Below are 17,567 nucleotides of genomic sequence, written 5' to 3'. Positions count from 1 at the left end.
TGCGAACTATAATAAAAGTAAGCAAATTTGAAAAAAATACGCGAACTTGAAAAATGTACGTGCTTTGTAGAAAAATACGTGAATTTAAATAAGTACATGAACTAGAATAAAAATACGTGAATTTTCAAAAATATGCGAACTTGAAAAATGTAAGCAGTTTTGTAGAAAAACATGTGAATTTAAATAAGTATGCGAACTATACTAAAAGTAGGTGAATTTGAAAAAAATATGCAAACTTGAAAAATGTACGTGGGTTTGTAGAAAAATATCTGAATTTGAAAAAAGTACATGAACTAGAATAAAAGTACGTGAAGTTGAAAAATATTCATGAATTTCAAAAAGGTTTACACGAATATTGTAGAAAGTTCGTGAATTTAAAAAAAATACGCGAACATGAAAACATTACAAGAATATTGAAAAATAGGCTAACTTGGAAAAGGTGCATGGATTATTGGAAGCACATGAATTGTAGAAAAGTTCATGGATTAGAAACAGTAAAGGGTTTGAAAAAATTACGCGAACTGAGAAAGGTACACGAATTTCAGAAAGGTCTACAGACTTAAAAATAATAATGTTTTGAATAAAGTATACGAATTTCAAAGAGTGGACACATATGAAAATATACGTGAATTTAAAAAAAATCACGGATCAAAAAAAATACGCGAATTTGAGTCAGCACCGGTCAAAACCAGGGTGAGTCAGCTCCAAAACTGGTCAAAACCAAGACCAGGGACGAGGCTTGTCCGGTTTCAATAGTTGAGGGTGCAAGTTGTCTGGTTTCAAAATTAAGAGACCAAATTTAGACTCGGTCAAGAGTTGAGAGACGAAAAGTATACTTTTCTCTAGTTTTTTTTGTGTGTGTGGGAAAATCTGTTAGTAACTACATGAGCAACGTCAACATGTACACGGTGTGGATTGTGGAACCTGCCGGAGCGAGCACGGTCACGTGAGGCCGGAAGAAATCTAATCATGGAGCCGGCCGGGTCTTAAAGCATGGATCGATGGATCGTGCCGTTCCCAACCAACGACCGGAGCCGGAGCTGCCCCTGCATGCGCCTCAATTATGGGGATCTTTCTGGCCTGAGCTAGCAGATCCTCTGCCACTGCGCCGGTGCAGAGGCTGCGGTGGCGCGCAAAGCAGCAGGCCGTGGCGACGCACATGGCATGCCGGCCGGCCGGCCGGCGACGCCGCCGCGGAGCCCCGACCGAAGGGCCGATCGATCAATTTAAGTCACGCGCAGCGCTGCACGTACGGCTGTTGGGTTAAGAGGGCATCTTCAACGCAAGCAAATGGAGTTGCCAAACGTCGGTAAACACGTTTGAACGCAATTCATCAAGCTGAGTGGACACCAAGCCTTGAACGAGTTCATGGTTTTTCTTTACAATGCAGAGGGGTCGCTTAACGAAAAAGAAAAAGAAAAAACGTCGGAGGTGAGGTCGACGACCCTGCCCTGACGCTACCAGCCTCGTCGTTGTTGGCGGTCGGCGCCAACCGGCCGGAGCCGTGGACATGTGCCTATTCGGCATCGTCGTCATGCTTTGCCAGCCCCTTGCCGTCCTCGGCCTCGAACTCCTCAAAGAGCCGCTCCCATCGTGCATTGACGTGAGCACTGTCCGGTTCTTTGTCGACGGCAGTTGGGCTTGCAAGGAGCTCCGCCATGGCAGCGACAGCCACACGCCCCACTTCCACTCGAGTCACCGCCGCATGGTGCTCTTCAGGAGTGCCAGATTGAACTGCTTATCCGCATGCAACATGGTGTCCAGACGTCGCGCCGCACATGGCGTCGACGACCACCGCCTCCTCCTTCGACCCCGACTTGGAGCTCGGAGGTTGGCCCGCCTCAATCCGAGCCTGGTGCTTGGCGCCCGCCACGATTTGCAATGTGCGCCCCGCAATAGCGCCTTGTACCACATTATCGCCACTCTGGACCAAGCCAACGACAGAGGGTAGACAACAGATGCAAAAAATGAGTTTGGATGACGGATGCGAACAAGTGGGTTCGGACAACATACAATGAATTTGGACTAGGGGCTCGTACAGTAGGGCTAGCGGTAGGGTTTTAGGGGTGGCCGGCCGACTTTAGATAGTTGGGACATGTAAAGCGGCGAAGTTCAATGGGGACAGCTGTAGCAGGCTTCTTGGGCAGCACACCACCTTGAATGCGGATAGGCAGACGACCGGGTTGAAACAGTTATAAATGCGGAGGATTCTAGAGCCGACATGGTTTTGGGTGAATCTGAGGTGTTAGAGTTCGAGGTGGCTATCGTCCAAAAACTCCCCCATAGCTTCCTCCAATTTTGGACCTGGGCGTGGGATTTCAAACGTTCGGACCACCTCGATTGAATGATCTACATCGGAGATCTGAGAGATGGAGCTGGCATGGCATATTGAGATTTTATGAAGTCATCACATGCGCCTCAAAGTCGACGGGAATATCTTCTTCTACCGAAAGTCTAAGATAAATCCAACTAAGCACCAATACTAACTCTAAGATTTAAACTCTGATGGACCGGGGATATCGCCGTCTTCCTAACCATCGAAACCACATGTTGATTCGCCGTCTATTTTGAGATTTGATACCCGTTTCCGTTAGAGATGGCCCGGCAATCATCCACGTGTTCATAATCTTGGATCGGGTAGTAAACAGTAGTACTGGTAAAATCCTGCCCCGGCCAGGCAGGAGTAAACAGTACTAGATCGATGTGGTAGTATGGAATCGAATCGAATTAAAGAAATCGCGACGGCCCATCGGGAGCGGGAGGAAGATCGAGATCGCTGTAGTATATGTTTGCGCGACAGATGGAATGATTCGAGCACGCCATGTTTTTTTTCACTTTGCGGAACACGAGCACGCGGTCGAGTGAAGAATCGCCGAGCGTCAGGACCTGCTGGGTGCAATACTTGTAGCCATCCTACTGTATATATACGAGTATTCTTTTTTTTTTCTAGAGGCGAGGGAGTATAGATATAGTTTTTGTTGTTGTTGAATAGGAATGCACCTATATTATTATCTGGACTAGTTTGGAGAAGACTGACACCGACACGACCGGATAAAACAAAGGGGCTCCAGCCGGCCAAACCGCAGGACGCATCGTGGCCATGCATACATTTCTCTGCGCCGTCTCAAACGCAAGAAAACAAACAGAAACGTGTCGCCGTCATCAAATCAGAGGCAGAGAAACCACGAAACGTGCAAGGAATCGTCAACCGGCCGGTTGGAAGAGGAAGAAGAAGAAAACGCATGCCACAGACATTCTCCTCCCTTTTCTTTCCAAGAAGAAGAAGGAGAGAAACAAGATATATCTTTCTCCCGCCGGACAAGGCAGCCGAATATACTATACTATGCGTATCCCCTAAAAAAAAAGAATATACTGCAGTATGCGTCACCGGCCAGTGTGTATGTGTATGTACTGCTCTGGCCCTGCAGCGCGCGCCATGTGGCACTTATTGCGCAGTGTGTACACTTGTACCAGGCCAGGCCAGGTCGGGGTCGGGCGAGGGCGGCGACGAGTGATGATGGCCGCCACTGGGCGACCGACCGACCGACCGGGGCGACCTTGGCTGGGCTGGCTGGATGGCTGGATCCATTGCCGTGCCATGCAGCGACCATTATTACCCCCGGTGCGGTGGCACGAGCCCCGCATCGACGCGGCACCACCACCCCAGCTCAGCCCAGCCCAGCCAACCCGTCCTCCCTCCCTCCTCCCCTTCCCTCCCCTTCCCTCCCTTCCTTCCCACACACGCGGTGGGACGGCCCCTTTCCCTCCTCACTCTCGCCTCGCCATCCCGTCGACGAGCCCCTCCCTCCCCCTCGCCACCGCCGGATCAGCGGCCACCGCGCTCCTCCTCCCGGGCCTGCGGCGGCGGCGGATCTACGCGGACGGCGCGGGGGCCCTCCATCATCGTCGGCGGCCCCACCGGCACCCCCTTCCCCGGGCAAGGGTGAGTCGCCTTCCCTCTACTCGCCTCGCTCTGCAGATCCTCCCCTCCCCCTCCCTTCCCCGCCCGCGAATTCCGGCAGCGTGCGCCGAGGGCCCGTGAACGGAGGCCCCGGGGGCCGGGATCGTCGGCAGGATCGGGGATCACGCGCTCGGATCCGCCCCGCTAGATCGTGAGATCCGGGCCATTACGCCGTGATCCCGGCGTTACATACGCACTCTCCGGATTATAATGAATGCTCATTCATTATACGCACTCTCCGGATTATAATGAATGCTCGCTGAATTTCAGACTGTCACTCTCCCTCCGCACGCTCAGATTTTTTTTTTTGCTCATTACATCGGCCAGGCCGGCTAGCTGCCGGCCACCGTATGCAAGTTATTGCGTTCCCTATGCCAAGTGGAATTCACAGCTCGGACGAAGACTAGCATCGCCTGGAGCGAGGGGCACATGTTTCCTGAAAATCGATTTAACTGGACCAGACATAAGTGTGTGTGCTTGCACCTCAGCCGCCGCTGATCCTGTCCTGGGGGGTAAACAGTTGGAACTAGCAGTATAGCACAAGTTATCGTCGAGAGATGGTACAATTGGAACTCATTTTTCGAAGAGATCAAAAAGCCATTCAAATGCATCAAGTCCTTGCAGTAATAAGACACACCTTGGCCATGTGCTGCTTCTGTGACCATGGCGGACTCCTATGCGTGCAGGGGAAGCTGTGCTCTTCTCTGCTCACTTTGGAGCAGGGTGGAAAGAGGAGGCTTCCGTGTCATGGAGTTTGGAGAGAGAGAGAGTGAGGCTTCTGGAATTTTTTTTTTGACACCAACATAAATCTCAACACATGTATTTTTACAGCGTAAGCTTTTTTAATAGAAATCATGCGTTGATGGATATATGTTGTCAAAGAGAGAGCACATCAATGCTGATTATTTTAGACCTCTATCTAGACAGATGCCCAGCGCTGATTCATGAGCATTGTCCACGGCTTGATGCATTCTACTCTCAGCATCTCACACACGACTTCATTAGTTATCTTATCTGCACTTGATTGGAGTTTTTTCTTCTTCGATTTCCTTGTTGGAGTAACTGAATGTGTTTTCATATTACAATTGTTGTTTGATTTGGTTCAGCGTGTTCCCTTTTCAGCTTATGACCTACTCTCAAATTTCAGGGCCCTTGCTGTATAGTGGAGCCATTGCTGCTATTTCATCACCTTCAAAGTGAGCCCTGGTAAAGTTGCTTCCAAATGTCGACCCCGAAAGTGGTGGATCCTGCTTTCCAAGGGGCTGGCCAAAAAGTGTATCCTTCCACATGACTGTCAGCCAGTTAATTATCTTTGATTGAATTGATTTTGTTCCTTAAGCTCACAAATCTGGACTGTACTTCTTTATTTATGTATGCGTGCCCCTTGACGTCACTTAGTGGGATAGAAATATGGCGAATTGAAGATTTTAAGCCAGTTGCATTGCCAAAATCTGATTATGGTAAATTCTATTCTGGAGATTCATATATAGTTTTGCAGGTGATTGCTTTGACTCTTGCATTCTCTGATGCATCATTGGTCTTTCTATTTTTCTATCATACAAAAGTTACTAAGCTATTTCTTTGTATTTTTCTAGACAACTTCTCCTAAGGGTGGTGCATATCTGTACGACGTCCACTTCTGGATTGGGAAAGACTCAAGCCAAGTACACACCGTGTAAAATTCAATTTCTGTGACACTCAGAAATACATTTTCAACCAACTGACGACTTGTCGCTGTGCAGGATGAAGCTGGCACTGCAGCAATCAAGACGGTCGAACTCGATTCTGTACTTGGGGGTCGTGCAGTCCAGTATAGGGAGCTCCAAGGTTATGAATCTGACAAGTTCCTGTCATACTTCAAACCTTGCATTATACCTATGGAGGGTGGTTTTGCCTCTGGGTTCAAAACGCCAGAAGAGGAGACGTTTGAAACACGGTTATATATTTGCAAAGGAAAAAGAGCTATTAGAATTAAGCAGGTATGGGATATTTTACACTCTTCCTGCATATTCTTTTCAAATTTCAGCTTGTCAATTCTGTATGCTACATTAATATGGTGCCTACATTGTTCAGGTTCCCTTTGCACGGTCATCATTAAACCATGATGATGTGTTTATCTTAGATACTGAAAATAAAATTTATCAATTCAATGGTGCAAACTCCAATATCCAAGAAAGGGCTAAATCACTGGAAGTGATCCAACATTTAAAGGAGAAGTACCATGGGGGTGTGTGTGATGTTGCAATCGTTGGTAAGGGGATATTTAACCTGGCATCAGTATCTTTGTTAACTGATGTGCCTTTTTCTCTACTCACGTGGTTTAACTCTAATAATGCCAGATGATGGAAAACTACAAGCGGAATCAGACTCTGGTGAATTCTGGGTCCTTTTTGGAGGTTTTGCACCTATTGGGAAAAAAACTGTTAGTGATGACGATGTTGTACTGGAAACTACAGCACCCAAGCTCTACAGGTATTTATTAATAGAAGTGACTTTTGTTGATACTTAATGGTAGCAACCAATCCAAAGGAAATAAGATAATTAAAGGAAACTAATCATCATGATTCAAAATTCTATGTCTACTGTTGCTACTTGCTGGGGCCATGTGCATGACATTATTGTTGTTTATGTTCTCACATTTGTAAGATAAGCACGTACAAGTTAATAATTATTTAGAAATGAGCGTATGGTTGGCATTTAAAATAAATAAATTGAATCTCTATTCATCGCTAGACGATACAGATGAATGCTTAGTTATAGCTTGTTATTTTCTTCAGTTGTGCCTCCTACACTTAAAAATGGCTTCTAGCCAGTCCTTGGCTACATACCTTTTTACATGATAGGCTACATGTCTTTTACACCCATAAATTTTGCTTTCTACTCTATAAGATATTAACTAAACAGAAGTATCTTTTCGGGAGCAGCAACACAGTAATAAGATTTTATTAGCATCAGTAATGATGATTGTAGCAGCAAATAGTCCACAACACAACACAATACAATACAGCGACCCACAGACTGTCATAGCTTGCCTCAAGTTCTTGTGTCCCTAATCTGTGTATTCCACATTCCTTCTGGAAATAGCCCGGACCACCAGCTAAAGGCCTTTAAAAGACCGCTAGGAGGTGGGGGTGCAAAGGTAGCCAGGAGGTTTGCCTAGAAGCAGTTACTTGTCAAATGTTTATAGTTGCAGTATCTGTAAATATCACTTGATGTTGGAAGACGTGGCTCTATTGATATTTTACTGTTTGCCCTGTCCATTGTTCTCCTTGCAGTATCAATGGCGGTGAATTAAAGTTTGAAGATATACCTCTTACAAAAGCAGTCCTTGAGAACACAAGATGTTTCTTACTTGACTGTGGGGCTGAAATGTTTGTATGGGTTGGTCGGGTAACACAACTCGAGGACAGAAAAGCTGCCACTAAAGCAGTTGAGGTGAGCTTACAGAAAGTCTCTCCTTCTCTTTTTATGTTTTTGATTGTCATTTCAGATTTGCAACACTGTTATGGTTTTGCCTCTTGTAGGAATTCATCATTAATCAGAAAAGGCCAAAGACAACAAGAGTGACACAAGTGATTCAGGGTTATGAAAGCCATGCATTCAAGTCAAAATTTGAATCATGGCCTGCGGGTACTGCAACAGGGAACTCAGGTGCAGAGGACGGGCGGGGAAAAGTTGCAGGTAGTTTATTCAGTTACAACTAACAGGATAACAAAAATTCTATTTTGATTATTGCTGATGATCTTTGGCGTTTCTTCTAGCTTTATTGAAGCAACAAGGCGTTGATGTAAAGGGAGCTCCAAAAAGCAGCACTCCAGTAAACGAGGAAGTTCCTCCTTTGCTTGAAGGTGGTGGAAGGCTCGAGGTTTGGCTGATCCTATGTTCTACTTTATGAGTTGCATTCATTAAAATATTTATTCCCAAAATGCATTAATGAAAATGCCCTTACAAATAAATTGTTCCTATTTCAGGTGTGGTGCATCGATGGAAATGCTAGGAGTCCACTTCCAAAAGAGGACAATGGAAAATTTTACAGTGGAGACTGTTATATTGTTCTTTATACATATCATTCGGGTGACAAGAAAGAAGAATATTATCTCAATTACTGGATTGGGAAGGAAAGCACAGCGGTAATAATACGTTGCATGCTGCCCCACTTAGCTAATGCCTAACCTTTTCTTTTCACTTGATCCTAATTGTTGATGCTCTTTTCAAATAATAATTTCTTAGCGTGATAATGAATTAGTGATTGTCTTGGTGATTCGGCGTTTGCTGTTTTATATATCGTGCATTTACTTACATTATGGTGTACTTTAAATAAAACCTATGCCTAAGCCTTTCTGTAGAATTATTTATATTCACTGTCAATGCAAATGTCGAAGCCACATTGCCTGATCATATTAGAAAGGTTATAAATAGATAAATCAGGGTGCATGCATAAAACAGGTGTTGCAGCAACTAGTCTCAGAATGTTTTTGCTGGAAGGGTTCATCTTTAAACTGCAGATGTTGCTAGGATGCTCCAGATCTGCCTGCCAAAATCTTTCCATACATAGCTTAAATTTAAGTGTGTCTGTTCTATGTTAGAATAGATTTCCAAGGACAAACTCACGTTATTGGTATTAAAAGAGTTAACTGATCTCTGTTTATCACATTTTTACATCAACATGACTCATGTGCTTTTAAAAGTGAGCTGGTGTCTATGTTTACCTTTTTGGTGTACTCTGTGCAGGATGATCAAGTGATGGGAGCTGAACTAGCCAATACAATGTGGAATTCACTGAAAGGAAGGCCTGTTCTGGTGCTGCATTTTATTTCACATTTAAACAAGTGTATATAATATTTATTCCCAAGAGAAGAGTTTAATTTATTTGTAGTTGTACTGTAGGGTCGTATTTATCAAGGGAAGGAACCACCGCAATTTGTTGCTCTTTTCCAGCCCATGGTTATCTTGAAGGTATCACTGTTTCTGAATTTATCTTTTTTTTTTGACAATCACTCACCACCTGTGTGGTGGCTTCCCTTTGATACTGTTATGCTAAAAGGACTGCATAGTTCAATTCTTAGTATAAAATAATGTACAACAACAACAAAGCCTTTTGTCCCAAGCAAGTTGGTATAGGCTAGAGATGAAACCCAACAGAAACCTATGAGAACCCATAAATGAAGTGATCAAGTACAAGTAAACACAGTGAAGGAAAGTAAATTAAAGTTCTGGTACATGGATTGCTGATTTCCATGCAGTTCTAGCCAGAGCCAAATCGCTGGGTACATTCCAGTCTCTGAGTCTAAATAATATATGTAAAGTATTTTTCTTTTATTAATCATGTAGGGTGGTATCAGTTCTGGATACAAGAAGATTACAGAAGAAAAGGGTGCGGCCAGTGGAACTTACTCTCCCGAGGGCATAGCTCTGCTTCGGGTGTCTGGAACAGCTATCCATAACAATAAAACGCTTCACGTTGACGCGGTATAACCTGCCCCCCTGTTATTTTTGTTGATATCTAGAATGAGTGAATGACACATACTCCCTCCGATCTATATTAATTGTCGCTGATTTAGTACAACAAAAGCTGTGCAAGTGAGAATATTGGGCTTCGAGCTACCAAGATTAGTCTTTCAAAAGTATACCTTTGTGCCCATTTCTAAGAAAAAATATACCTCTGATGCACAGAGAATATTCGCAAAATCTACAACTGTACATAAATTCTGTTATTTTTCCCTTGAGCTAATTGGTTATTATTTTACAGCTAGCTACATCTTTAAGCTCCACAGACTGTTTTGTATTGCAAACTGGAAGTGCTATGTTTACATGGCATGGCAATTCTAGCACTTACGAGCAACAGCAGTGGGCAGCGAAAGTTGCTGAATTCTTGAAGGTACATGACCATCTTTAAACAGAGATCTTTTCAAATGTCTATGCACCTTTTGCAGAAGTCTTTATAACGTGATTTGTTATTGAGTTTGTTGAATGACAGATTCACCCATGACTCATCCATCTTACAGATACAAGTTATTACCACATACATATAAGATGTTAATAGTGACACTAACAGTTTAACTCGTGAAAAATTCAAGCTTATACGCTGATTTTGAATGGAAATGGGAACCTTATAAAGGTGACATATGAAGATTGAAGCTCATCATTCTGGTGGCTTGTGGTAACATGTATCACAATGTCAGTGTCAACTGAAATAAAGCTATTGCACAATTAGCAAAAAGTGCCGGTCCAGTTAGTTATATAATATAATTTCTCTGTGTACTGACGCAGTTCAGCACTACTACTGATTGCAGTTCAGTACTTGTACTGATTGCTGGCTTTTGCCAAAATTTACGAGGTAAAAATTCAATGTAATCTCTTTGGATGGAAAATTTAGATACATGCCACTGTGTGTTCATATTAGAGATGTGCTACTAAAAGGACCCCTCTTCGAGATATGCCATTGCAGATTGTCTGTTTTACCGTTTGAATCTCAAATTGTCTGATTTAAAAAATACGTCAGTATGGATGGAACTACCCCTGTTTCCTTTGTCAACCTCACACCAGTCCTGACTTCTTCCACGTCATTCCATAGTGTTCTCCATGGACAGACTCCGTTGCTTGCCAGGCTATTTGAGGCTGTACAATCTCATCGCGTTACATCATTGAGGATGCCGCTGTTGCAACATTGAACCATGGAATTTGCAGTAAGGTTGCTTCTGGAACTTTGGATACAATCTTCAATCATTGTGTCCCACCACTCTCTGTTGATGCCACCACTTGAAACTGCTGGGTAAACTCCAGTCACACCATTGTCGTAACTGAGCTGCTTCCACCACATATTCTTGCGCCAATATTATCGAGTTCCCGTTTCTCCTTTTTTTGGGTGCCATCTGAGCCATCCTTGCACCAACCTGTGTAGAACCGTTGCAGACTTCACTGTACCGACCTGTGTAGAGCCGTTGCAGACTTCACTGTACCCTAGTTGTAGTATTAGCGTCCCATCCCAACGTTCTTGTACATAAAAATACAGCCATGCTCTTTCCACGTGTTTCCTGAACACAGCCCATCTCCAAAGCTCTGGCGTCCTATTCGTAATGGCATATATCTGAAATCAGCCACTTAATGTCACATCACGAAGGACCTTTTCAATGGCACATCTCAAATACAGCCAATCTGCAGCAGCATGTATCTAATTTTTTATTCGACTCTTTACTGGTCGGCACAACCTTTTCGGTTACATGCCCCTGTTTATTTATGGAAGACATTTCTAAATGTCTATTCACTGTAGCTTGATGGATGGTCATAGTGTCACGGTTACCTAAAGAGTTCTTCTGTTTTAGTAATCGTGATACAGCATAGTTTTAAAAATATCACATCGAATTAAATGAACGTGGTTATGGATTGCTGCAAAGTTGTTCCATAACAATTTTTTTATGAAGCATTGTTTCATGAATCACTGCCATTCCCAACTATCCCTTGCTAAGATTTCTGTATCCAATATTGCAGCCTGGTGTGACCGTGAAACATTGCAAGGAGGGAACAGAGAGTTCTGCTTTCTGGTTTGCTCTTGATGGAAAACAGAGCTATACAAGCAAACCCATCATGCAGGATACTATTGTCAGAGATCCTCATTTGTATGCCTTCTCAATTAGGAAAGGTTAGTCATTGTAGATTTCTTACTTTGACTTCTTTGCTCATTATGTCAATATCTATATGGTACATGTACTTGTCCTAATTATCTTTTGTTGCTTGGTTTCATTCATGGTAACATGGTCATCAATTTACCATTGATCAGGGAGACTGGAGGTATTCCTCTTGCCCTTGATTTTCCTAAATTAGACTTGCTTATAGCAATTCAGGGTATGTGATGTCAATGAGCTTCGGCAGGTTACCGAGATATTCAATTTTTGCCAAGATGATTTGTTGACTGAAGACTTGATGATTCTTGACACACACGGAGAGGTCTTTATTTGGATTGGTCAGTGCGTGGAACCAAAAGAGAAACAAAAGGCGTTCGAAGTTGGCCAGGTGAACTGAAGCTTTGACCTTGTTATTATAGTTTGCTGTCGTTTTACAATCAACACTTGATTCTTCTTATACCTCTTTACCACAGAAATACATAGAGCATGCGATGTCGATTGAAGATCTTTCCCCGTATGTACCACTTTACAAAGTCTCTGAAGGGAATGAGCCATGCTTCTTCAAGACATACTTCTCTTGGGATAACACAAAATCTGTGGTATGCTGTCGGATATCTTATGCTGCTATATCTTTGTGTGCTATTGTCTATTATTAATTTATAGTGATGATATGATCTACTTAAGTTAATTAAAGTGAAAACCTACTGAACAGTTGTGGTTTCATGTACTTCTGAAGGCAGTCTTCGTTGTAGTTCTCCTTGTTCACTTCTACTTGTGTATGCTATTCGTGTTGTTTATTCTGTTAGCGCTTGTTATGGGCTATTAACAGGTATCTTGTTTTGTGCAGATTCATGGGAATTCGTTCCAAAAGAAACTTTCACTTCTTTTTGGATTACGCTCAGAGGTAATTTGGGTAACACTCGCAGCATTGCTTGGATGTATAACAAGTATAGTATAGCTGAATTGCTTTTACAGAATGAACTTCATAAACCCAATATTTAGACAATTGATCATGCTGTAGTACATGATACAAATTTCATGAATTCGTTGGAGATGCAAAATATAGAGAATATAATAGTAGCATGATATTGATGCCATAATTACTTTACAGGGTGCATCTAGGAGCTCTGGTAATGGTGGACCCACTCAAAGGGCATCTGCATTAGCAGCTCTATCATCTGCATTCAATCCATCTTCGCAGCCGAAGCAGGTAAATGCTCAGTATTTTCTCTACCAAAATATTATGAGTGATTAATTAACTAGGCAATCCCTTCCAGGCTAATGATAGTAGGCCTCCAAGCTCGGGTGATGGACCCACTCAACGTGCCTCTGCACTGGCTGCCTTGTCCTCATCTGCATTCAATCCAGCTCCGCAGCAGAAGCAGGTAAATGCTCAATATTCTCTCTACCAGAATATCATGTTATTAACTAACTAGGCAATCCCTTTCAGGCTACTGACAGTAGGTCTCCAAGCTCGGGTGATGGACCCACTCAACGTGCCTCTGCACTGGCTGCCTTGTCCAATGCGTTTAATCCATCCTCAAAACCAAAAACTCCACCTCCGTCACGTTCAGGTCAAGGGTCACAAAGAGCAGCTGCAGTTGCTGCGCTATCCTCTGTGCTGACTGCTGAGCAGTCTGGATCATCTGAGAATCTCAGAGCTAGCAAGACGAGCACAACATCAGAAAAGACTGGTACAGCCATACCCCCCTTTTAAATTTCATCTTCTTAGAGAACAATAATGACTTGTGGATTGTCCGATTTGTGTTTTCTGTAAAAGTGTTCCACCAAGACTTCAAAACAATTGTGCTCGTCTCTCTGCAAATAACTTTGGAATAGTGAATGCATGTCCACTGTGCTGTATATTTAATTTGCTGGTATACTGGAGTAACTGCGTGATGTTCACCAGACTAGTGGGGAGATCCATAGATGAAGTGAGCCCTTATGGACTTGCTGGTATTTCTGTTTTTCAAAGCTTGCTACCTTTAATCATTGCAGAAGCGGAGGTCGTCGTAATATCTCCAGCGGAGGCATCTCCTCGCTCTGAAGCTGGGGAATCCTCTGAATTTCAGTCAGAGAAAGATGCTGCAGTGCATGAGGTGCCACCTGAGGTAGATGTAGCACAGCCTGCGGCGCCGGAGGTGCCAGAGGAACAAGAAACTGAGCATGTTGGTGAAGCAACATTTAGCTACGACCGCTTGATATCTAAATCTACTGATCCTATCCGCGGGATAGACTACAAACGCAGAGAGGTTTGTTCTCGAGAACACTTTATATCCAGAGTCCACATGTACTGCTAGGTTATTCTTCCGAAGCACTTTTTAGGTTTGCTGGTTTAGCGTTGTTTCTTAGACTAGGGTTAAGCTTGTTTAGGTTGCAGCTGAATTGCTGATGTTTTTGGCTGTTGCTTCTCTAGGCGTACTTATCGGAGAGCGAGTTCCAGACTGTCTTCGGCATCACCAAGGACGCGTTCTACCTGCAGCCAGGGTGGAAGCAAGAGCTTCAGAAGCGGAAAGCCGACCTCTTTTAAATAAGCGGCTGCTTCCGGTTCTCCCGCAGAATGAGATCAATCAATCATGTGCTTGTTTTTATCCCTCTCATCATGATTGATTGATTGGCACGATCCATTGCTGGTCATCTTTGTGCGAACGGCTACCTGTGGCTTTGGTTGGTTGGTTTTGTGAATTTTATAGGTCATTCTTTCGTTTGTACATGGACTGAGTGCTGTGCTGTTTGCAAGGTCCTAATATGCTCTAGCTTGTTTTGTGATTGTCCATATGTGTATGGTTTTTCTCGGTTTGTTTTATTTACATGTTTATGGGCAGTCTCCCTGGGTATGTTTTGGAAGGTCGTCTACACTGTCATTCTGATGTACCACGGACAATTATGTTACCTATAATGTCTAGTTGTGCTGTTGAAGATTTTTGCAACTGGGAAAGAACCCTCCATCAAAATTATTGTCCATTCTTCTGAACAAGCCTGCATGTCTTACAATTAAGGAAGACATGCGGGCTCATAGAAGCTCCCATGTCAAACCTTTTGTATGTTCAGTTCAGTTGTGTTTTTGATTAAAAATATCACAAAACCACAAGTCATGGAGTTGGTGTTAACTGCAACAGACTCCCTCTGTAAAGAAAGGAACGCAATGCATTTAATATAGTAAATGCTTGGCATATATTCAGCTAGAGCATTTGATACAAACTTTGGAAATTGGCTTAGCCAATTATCAGAACAGGCAACTTCAATATAAACGCCTCTGGCTGCTAAACTGTGAGCTGCTACATTACAGCTAAAGTGTGAGTGGCTATGTTACATTCACGCTTACAATGCACTATGACATGTATAAGAAATTTAACCTCTTTAAACAAAGCGCCTATAGTTTACAGGTCATATTCATCACAAATACTCCCTCCATTCCAAATTAGTTGACTCAGATTTGTCTAGATACGGATATATCTAGACATGTTTTAGTGTTAGATACATCCGTATCTAGATAAATTCAAGTCAACTAATTTGGAACGGAGGGAGTAATAGTTTGCATTAGCACCATGCAATCTGTTTCAAACATCACCTTTTGACAACCCATTTGAATAGCAGCATGCATAGCTTGCTGAAAGCTAAAAGTACAGCATGCAGCAGGTTTGAAACATGCTGCAAGTTACCTGCTCCTTGATTTTGGAGAGGTGTGCTTAATATCACTGCTCGGTTGTAACTGATAGCCTAAATGAATGGTGGATCTCACATTTATGTCGGTGCATTGTGTCGGTGGCCAATGGGCAATTGGCTAATGTCGACCAGGACCAAGCTTGACCATCTGCAACTAAATGAGCTCAAATGTAGGTCTGAATGGTCAAGCTATTTGCAGATCAGGGTTTTGGGTTTGAAGCGAATTTGCGCAGAAATGGGTCAAAGCAGTGTTGGACTCGAAGTACTTGGGCATGGGCGATTTGTGTTTGGTTTTCTAGCAAAGCGCCTTTGGACATCAATATTCTCGTACCCCCACCCAAGGGAAATGAATAGTATGTAAATCCATGAGACTTCATGTAAAAACAATGTAAATCCTGGAGACAATATATGGAAAGGGATTGTACCGAAAACAAATACTCCCTCCATAAAGAAATATAAGAGCATTTAGATCACTACTGAGTACAGACCAAATACGGAGCACACACACCCATGCATAGCATAGGAACACAAATGTTTGTCACTCGAACACAGAAACTCCTTACCACTCCGCATGAGTGGTAAGCTATATCAAAAACGATGAACACAAACTCCTTGATCATGCAGAGAACACGCTGACGGAAGCAGATACGACTAGCTCATTTCGCCAAGGACGAGCGAGGGAGGGAGACTGTCTAGATGGTGCCGCCGTTGCAGCGCAGCACCTGGGCGTTAACCCACCCGCCGGCGTCGCTGGCGAGGAAGCCGACGAGCGGCGCGATGTCCTCCGGCTGGCCGAGCCGCCCCAGCGGCGCCTCGGCGATGTACCGCTCGGCCTCCTCCTCCGTCTTCCCGTTGTAGAACATCGGGGTGGCCGTGGACCCCGGCGCCACGGCGTTGGCGGTGATCCCCGTGCCCCGCAGCTCCTTGGCCAGGATCCTCGTCATCGTCTCCACCGCCGCCTTGCTGGCCGCGTACGCCGCGTACCCCGGCCGCAGCGACCCGACCCCCGACGACGAGAAGGTGACGATGCGGCCCCGCCCGTCGCGCGCCAGCCGGTTGGCCGCCTCCCGGAGGCACAGGAAGGTGCCCCGCGCGTTGACGCCGAACGCGGCGTCGTACGTCGCCTCGCTCGTCTCCGCCAGCGCCGGGTACGAGTAGTCCAGCACCGCCGCCGTCGTGACGAGCACGTGCAGCTCCCCGCCGAACGCCGCCGCCGCCGCGTCGAACAGCGCCCGCACCTGCGCCGCGTCCGACACGTCCGCCTCCACCGCGATGGCATGGCCGTCGCCGTGCGCCGCGTTGATGCCGGACACGAGCTGCTTGGCCGGCGCCGGGTCCCCGACGTAGGCCACGGCCACGCGCGCGCCCAGGGCCGCCAGGTGCTTCGACACGGCCGACCCGATGCCGCCGGCGCCGCCCGTCACGATCGCCACGCGCCCGTGGAGCATCAGCGGCGCGGTCACGCCGCTCGCGGCGCCATTGCCGTTGCCGTTGCCGTTGGTCTCGGCCATCCCTGCGCGCGTCTCACAGTGGGCGAGCGTGAGCTGAGCAAGACGAAGGACAGGGAGTGCATGCGTGTGTTTGTTGCAGGAGGCAGCGCCACGTATATAAGGTGGAGATCGCTCTACAAAAGTAGAAAAAAATAGAGTGGGGCAAGCACAATCATATAGCGAATTGAATTACAGAGGACGTACTGCTGGTGCAATGCTGTGCCCATGCGGAGAGCGCAGAGATTTATGAGGGTGGGTATATGTCCCAAATTTAGTATGGACTAGCAAATCTACTGTAGAGTTCTAGGTTTACAGTCTATATTTACGTATAGACTGATTTCTAGAGTACAACTTCCATTGATGAAAAGTACAAATTACATGCAAAATAGTGTCCCTCCGTTCATAAATATAAGATGTTCTAACCTCTTTTTTTTCTTCTGAATTGAATGTATATAGACTTCTTGTTTTAGTGCATTTGTTCACCCGTTTCAGTCATATGTAGTCCGTATTAAAATATGCAAAACTGCTTACATAAATGTAAACGAAGGAAGTGCAACTTAGTGAAAAGTACAAGTTGTAATGTTGGTAAATTGAAACTGAACCGACTTTGACATAAGAAAATGTCATCCAACTTAGATGATGAAGATGTCGGAACCGGATCCTCTAACTTAGAGCATCCTCAACAGCCACCCAACGCGTGGTGTGCTAAAAAAGCGTTTGCAGCGCGTTGATCGTCTGTTTTTACGCGGCACGAAGCACTGACTCTAGCGGCCGTTGTAAAGTTTAGCGCGCGCGAGTAGCTCCAGCGGGCGCTGCAAAAATACTGCA

The 17,567-nt window shown here is 44.7% G+C and overlaps 1 protein-coding gene and 1 pseudogene across 1 annotated transcript; one reads left to right on the top strand and one right to left on the bottom strand.

Annotated features, from left to right (window-relative positions):
• Positions 1-3,643: 3,643 nt before the first annotated feature.
• Positions 3,644-14,502, top strand: LOC125546105 (villin-2). Its single transcript, XM_048710248.2, has 25 exons — positions 3,644-3,943; positions 5,109-5,236; positions 5,360-5,459; positions 5,557-5,625; positions 5,704-5,940; positions 6,035-6,212; positions 6,301-6,433; positions 7,237-7,396; positions 7,486-7,642; positions 7,723-7,826; positions 7,933-8,091; positions 8,693-8,761; positions 8,849-8,917; positions 9,293-9,430; positions 9,711-9,839; positions 11,450-11,600; positions 11,739-11,749; positions 11,831-11,971; positions 12,057-12,182; positions 12,431-12,487; positions 12,695-12,793; positions 12,861-12,968; positions 13,034-13,277; positions 13,582-13,835; positions 14,000-14,502. Exons 2-25 carry the CDS (start codon positions 5,184-5,186, stop codon positions 14,111-14,113), a joined length of 3,060 nt encoding a protein of 1,019 aa, XP_048566205.1. The 5' UTR covers positions 3,644-3,943; positions 5,109-5,183; the 3' UTR covers positions 14,114-14,502.
• Positions 14,503-15,603: 1,101 nt separating this feature from the next.
• Positions 15,604-16,843, bottom strand: LOC125549325 (NADPH-dependent aldehyde reductase-like protein, chloroplastic pseudogene; annotated as a pseudogene).
• Between the last annotated feature and the right edge of the window lie 724 nt (positions 16,844-17,567).

This window comes from Triticum urartu, chromosome 3A, assembly GCF_056163025.1.
Source record: "Triticum urartu cultivar PI428250 chromosome 3A, HENAU_Tu73, whole genome shotgun sequence".
In the NCBI taxonomy this organism is placed as follows: domain Eukaryota; kingdom Viridiplantae; phylum Streptophyta; class Magnoliopsida; order Poales; family Poaceae; genus Triticum; species Triticum urartu.
Note: the sequence above shows the minus strand (reverse complement) of the source record. Positions and strands in the feature narration are given on the sequence as shown.

Excerpts from the sequence above, each read along its gene's own strand:
- LOC125546105 (XM_048710248.2), top strand. The coding sequence starts at position 5,184 with ATGTCGACCCCGAAAGTGGTGGATCCTGCTTTCCAAGGGGCTGGCCAA. Across the intron at positions 12,794-12,860 it reads CATCTTCGCAGCCGAAGCAG|GCTAATGATAGTAGGCCTCC; the intron begins GTAAATGCTCAG and ends AATCCCTTCCAG. Across the intron at positions 12,969-13,033 it reads CAGCTCCGCAGCAGAAGCAG|GCTACTGACAGTAGGTCTCC; the intron begins GTAAATGCTCAA and ends AATCCCTTTCAG.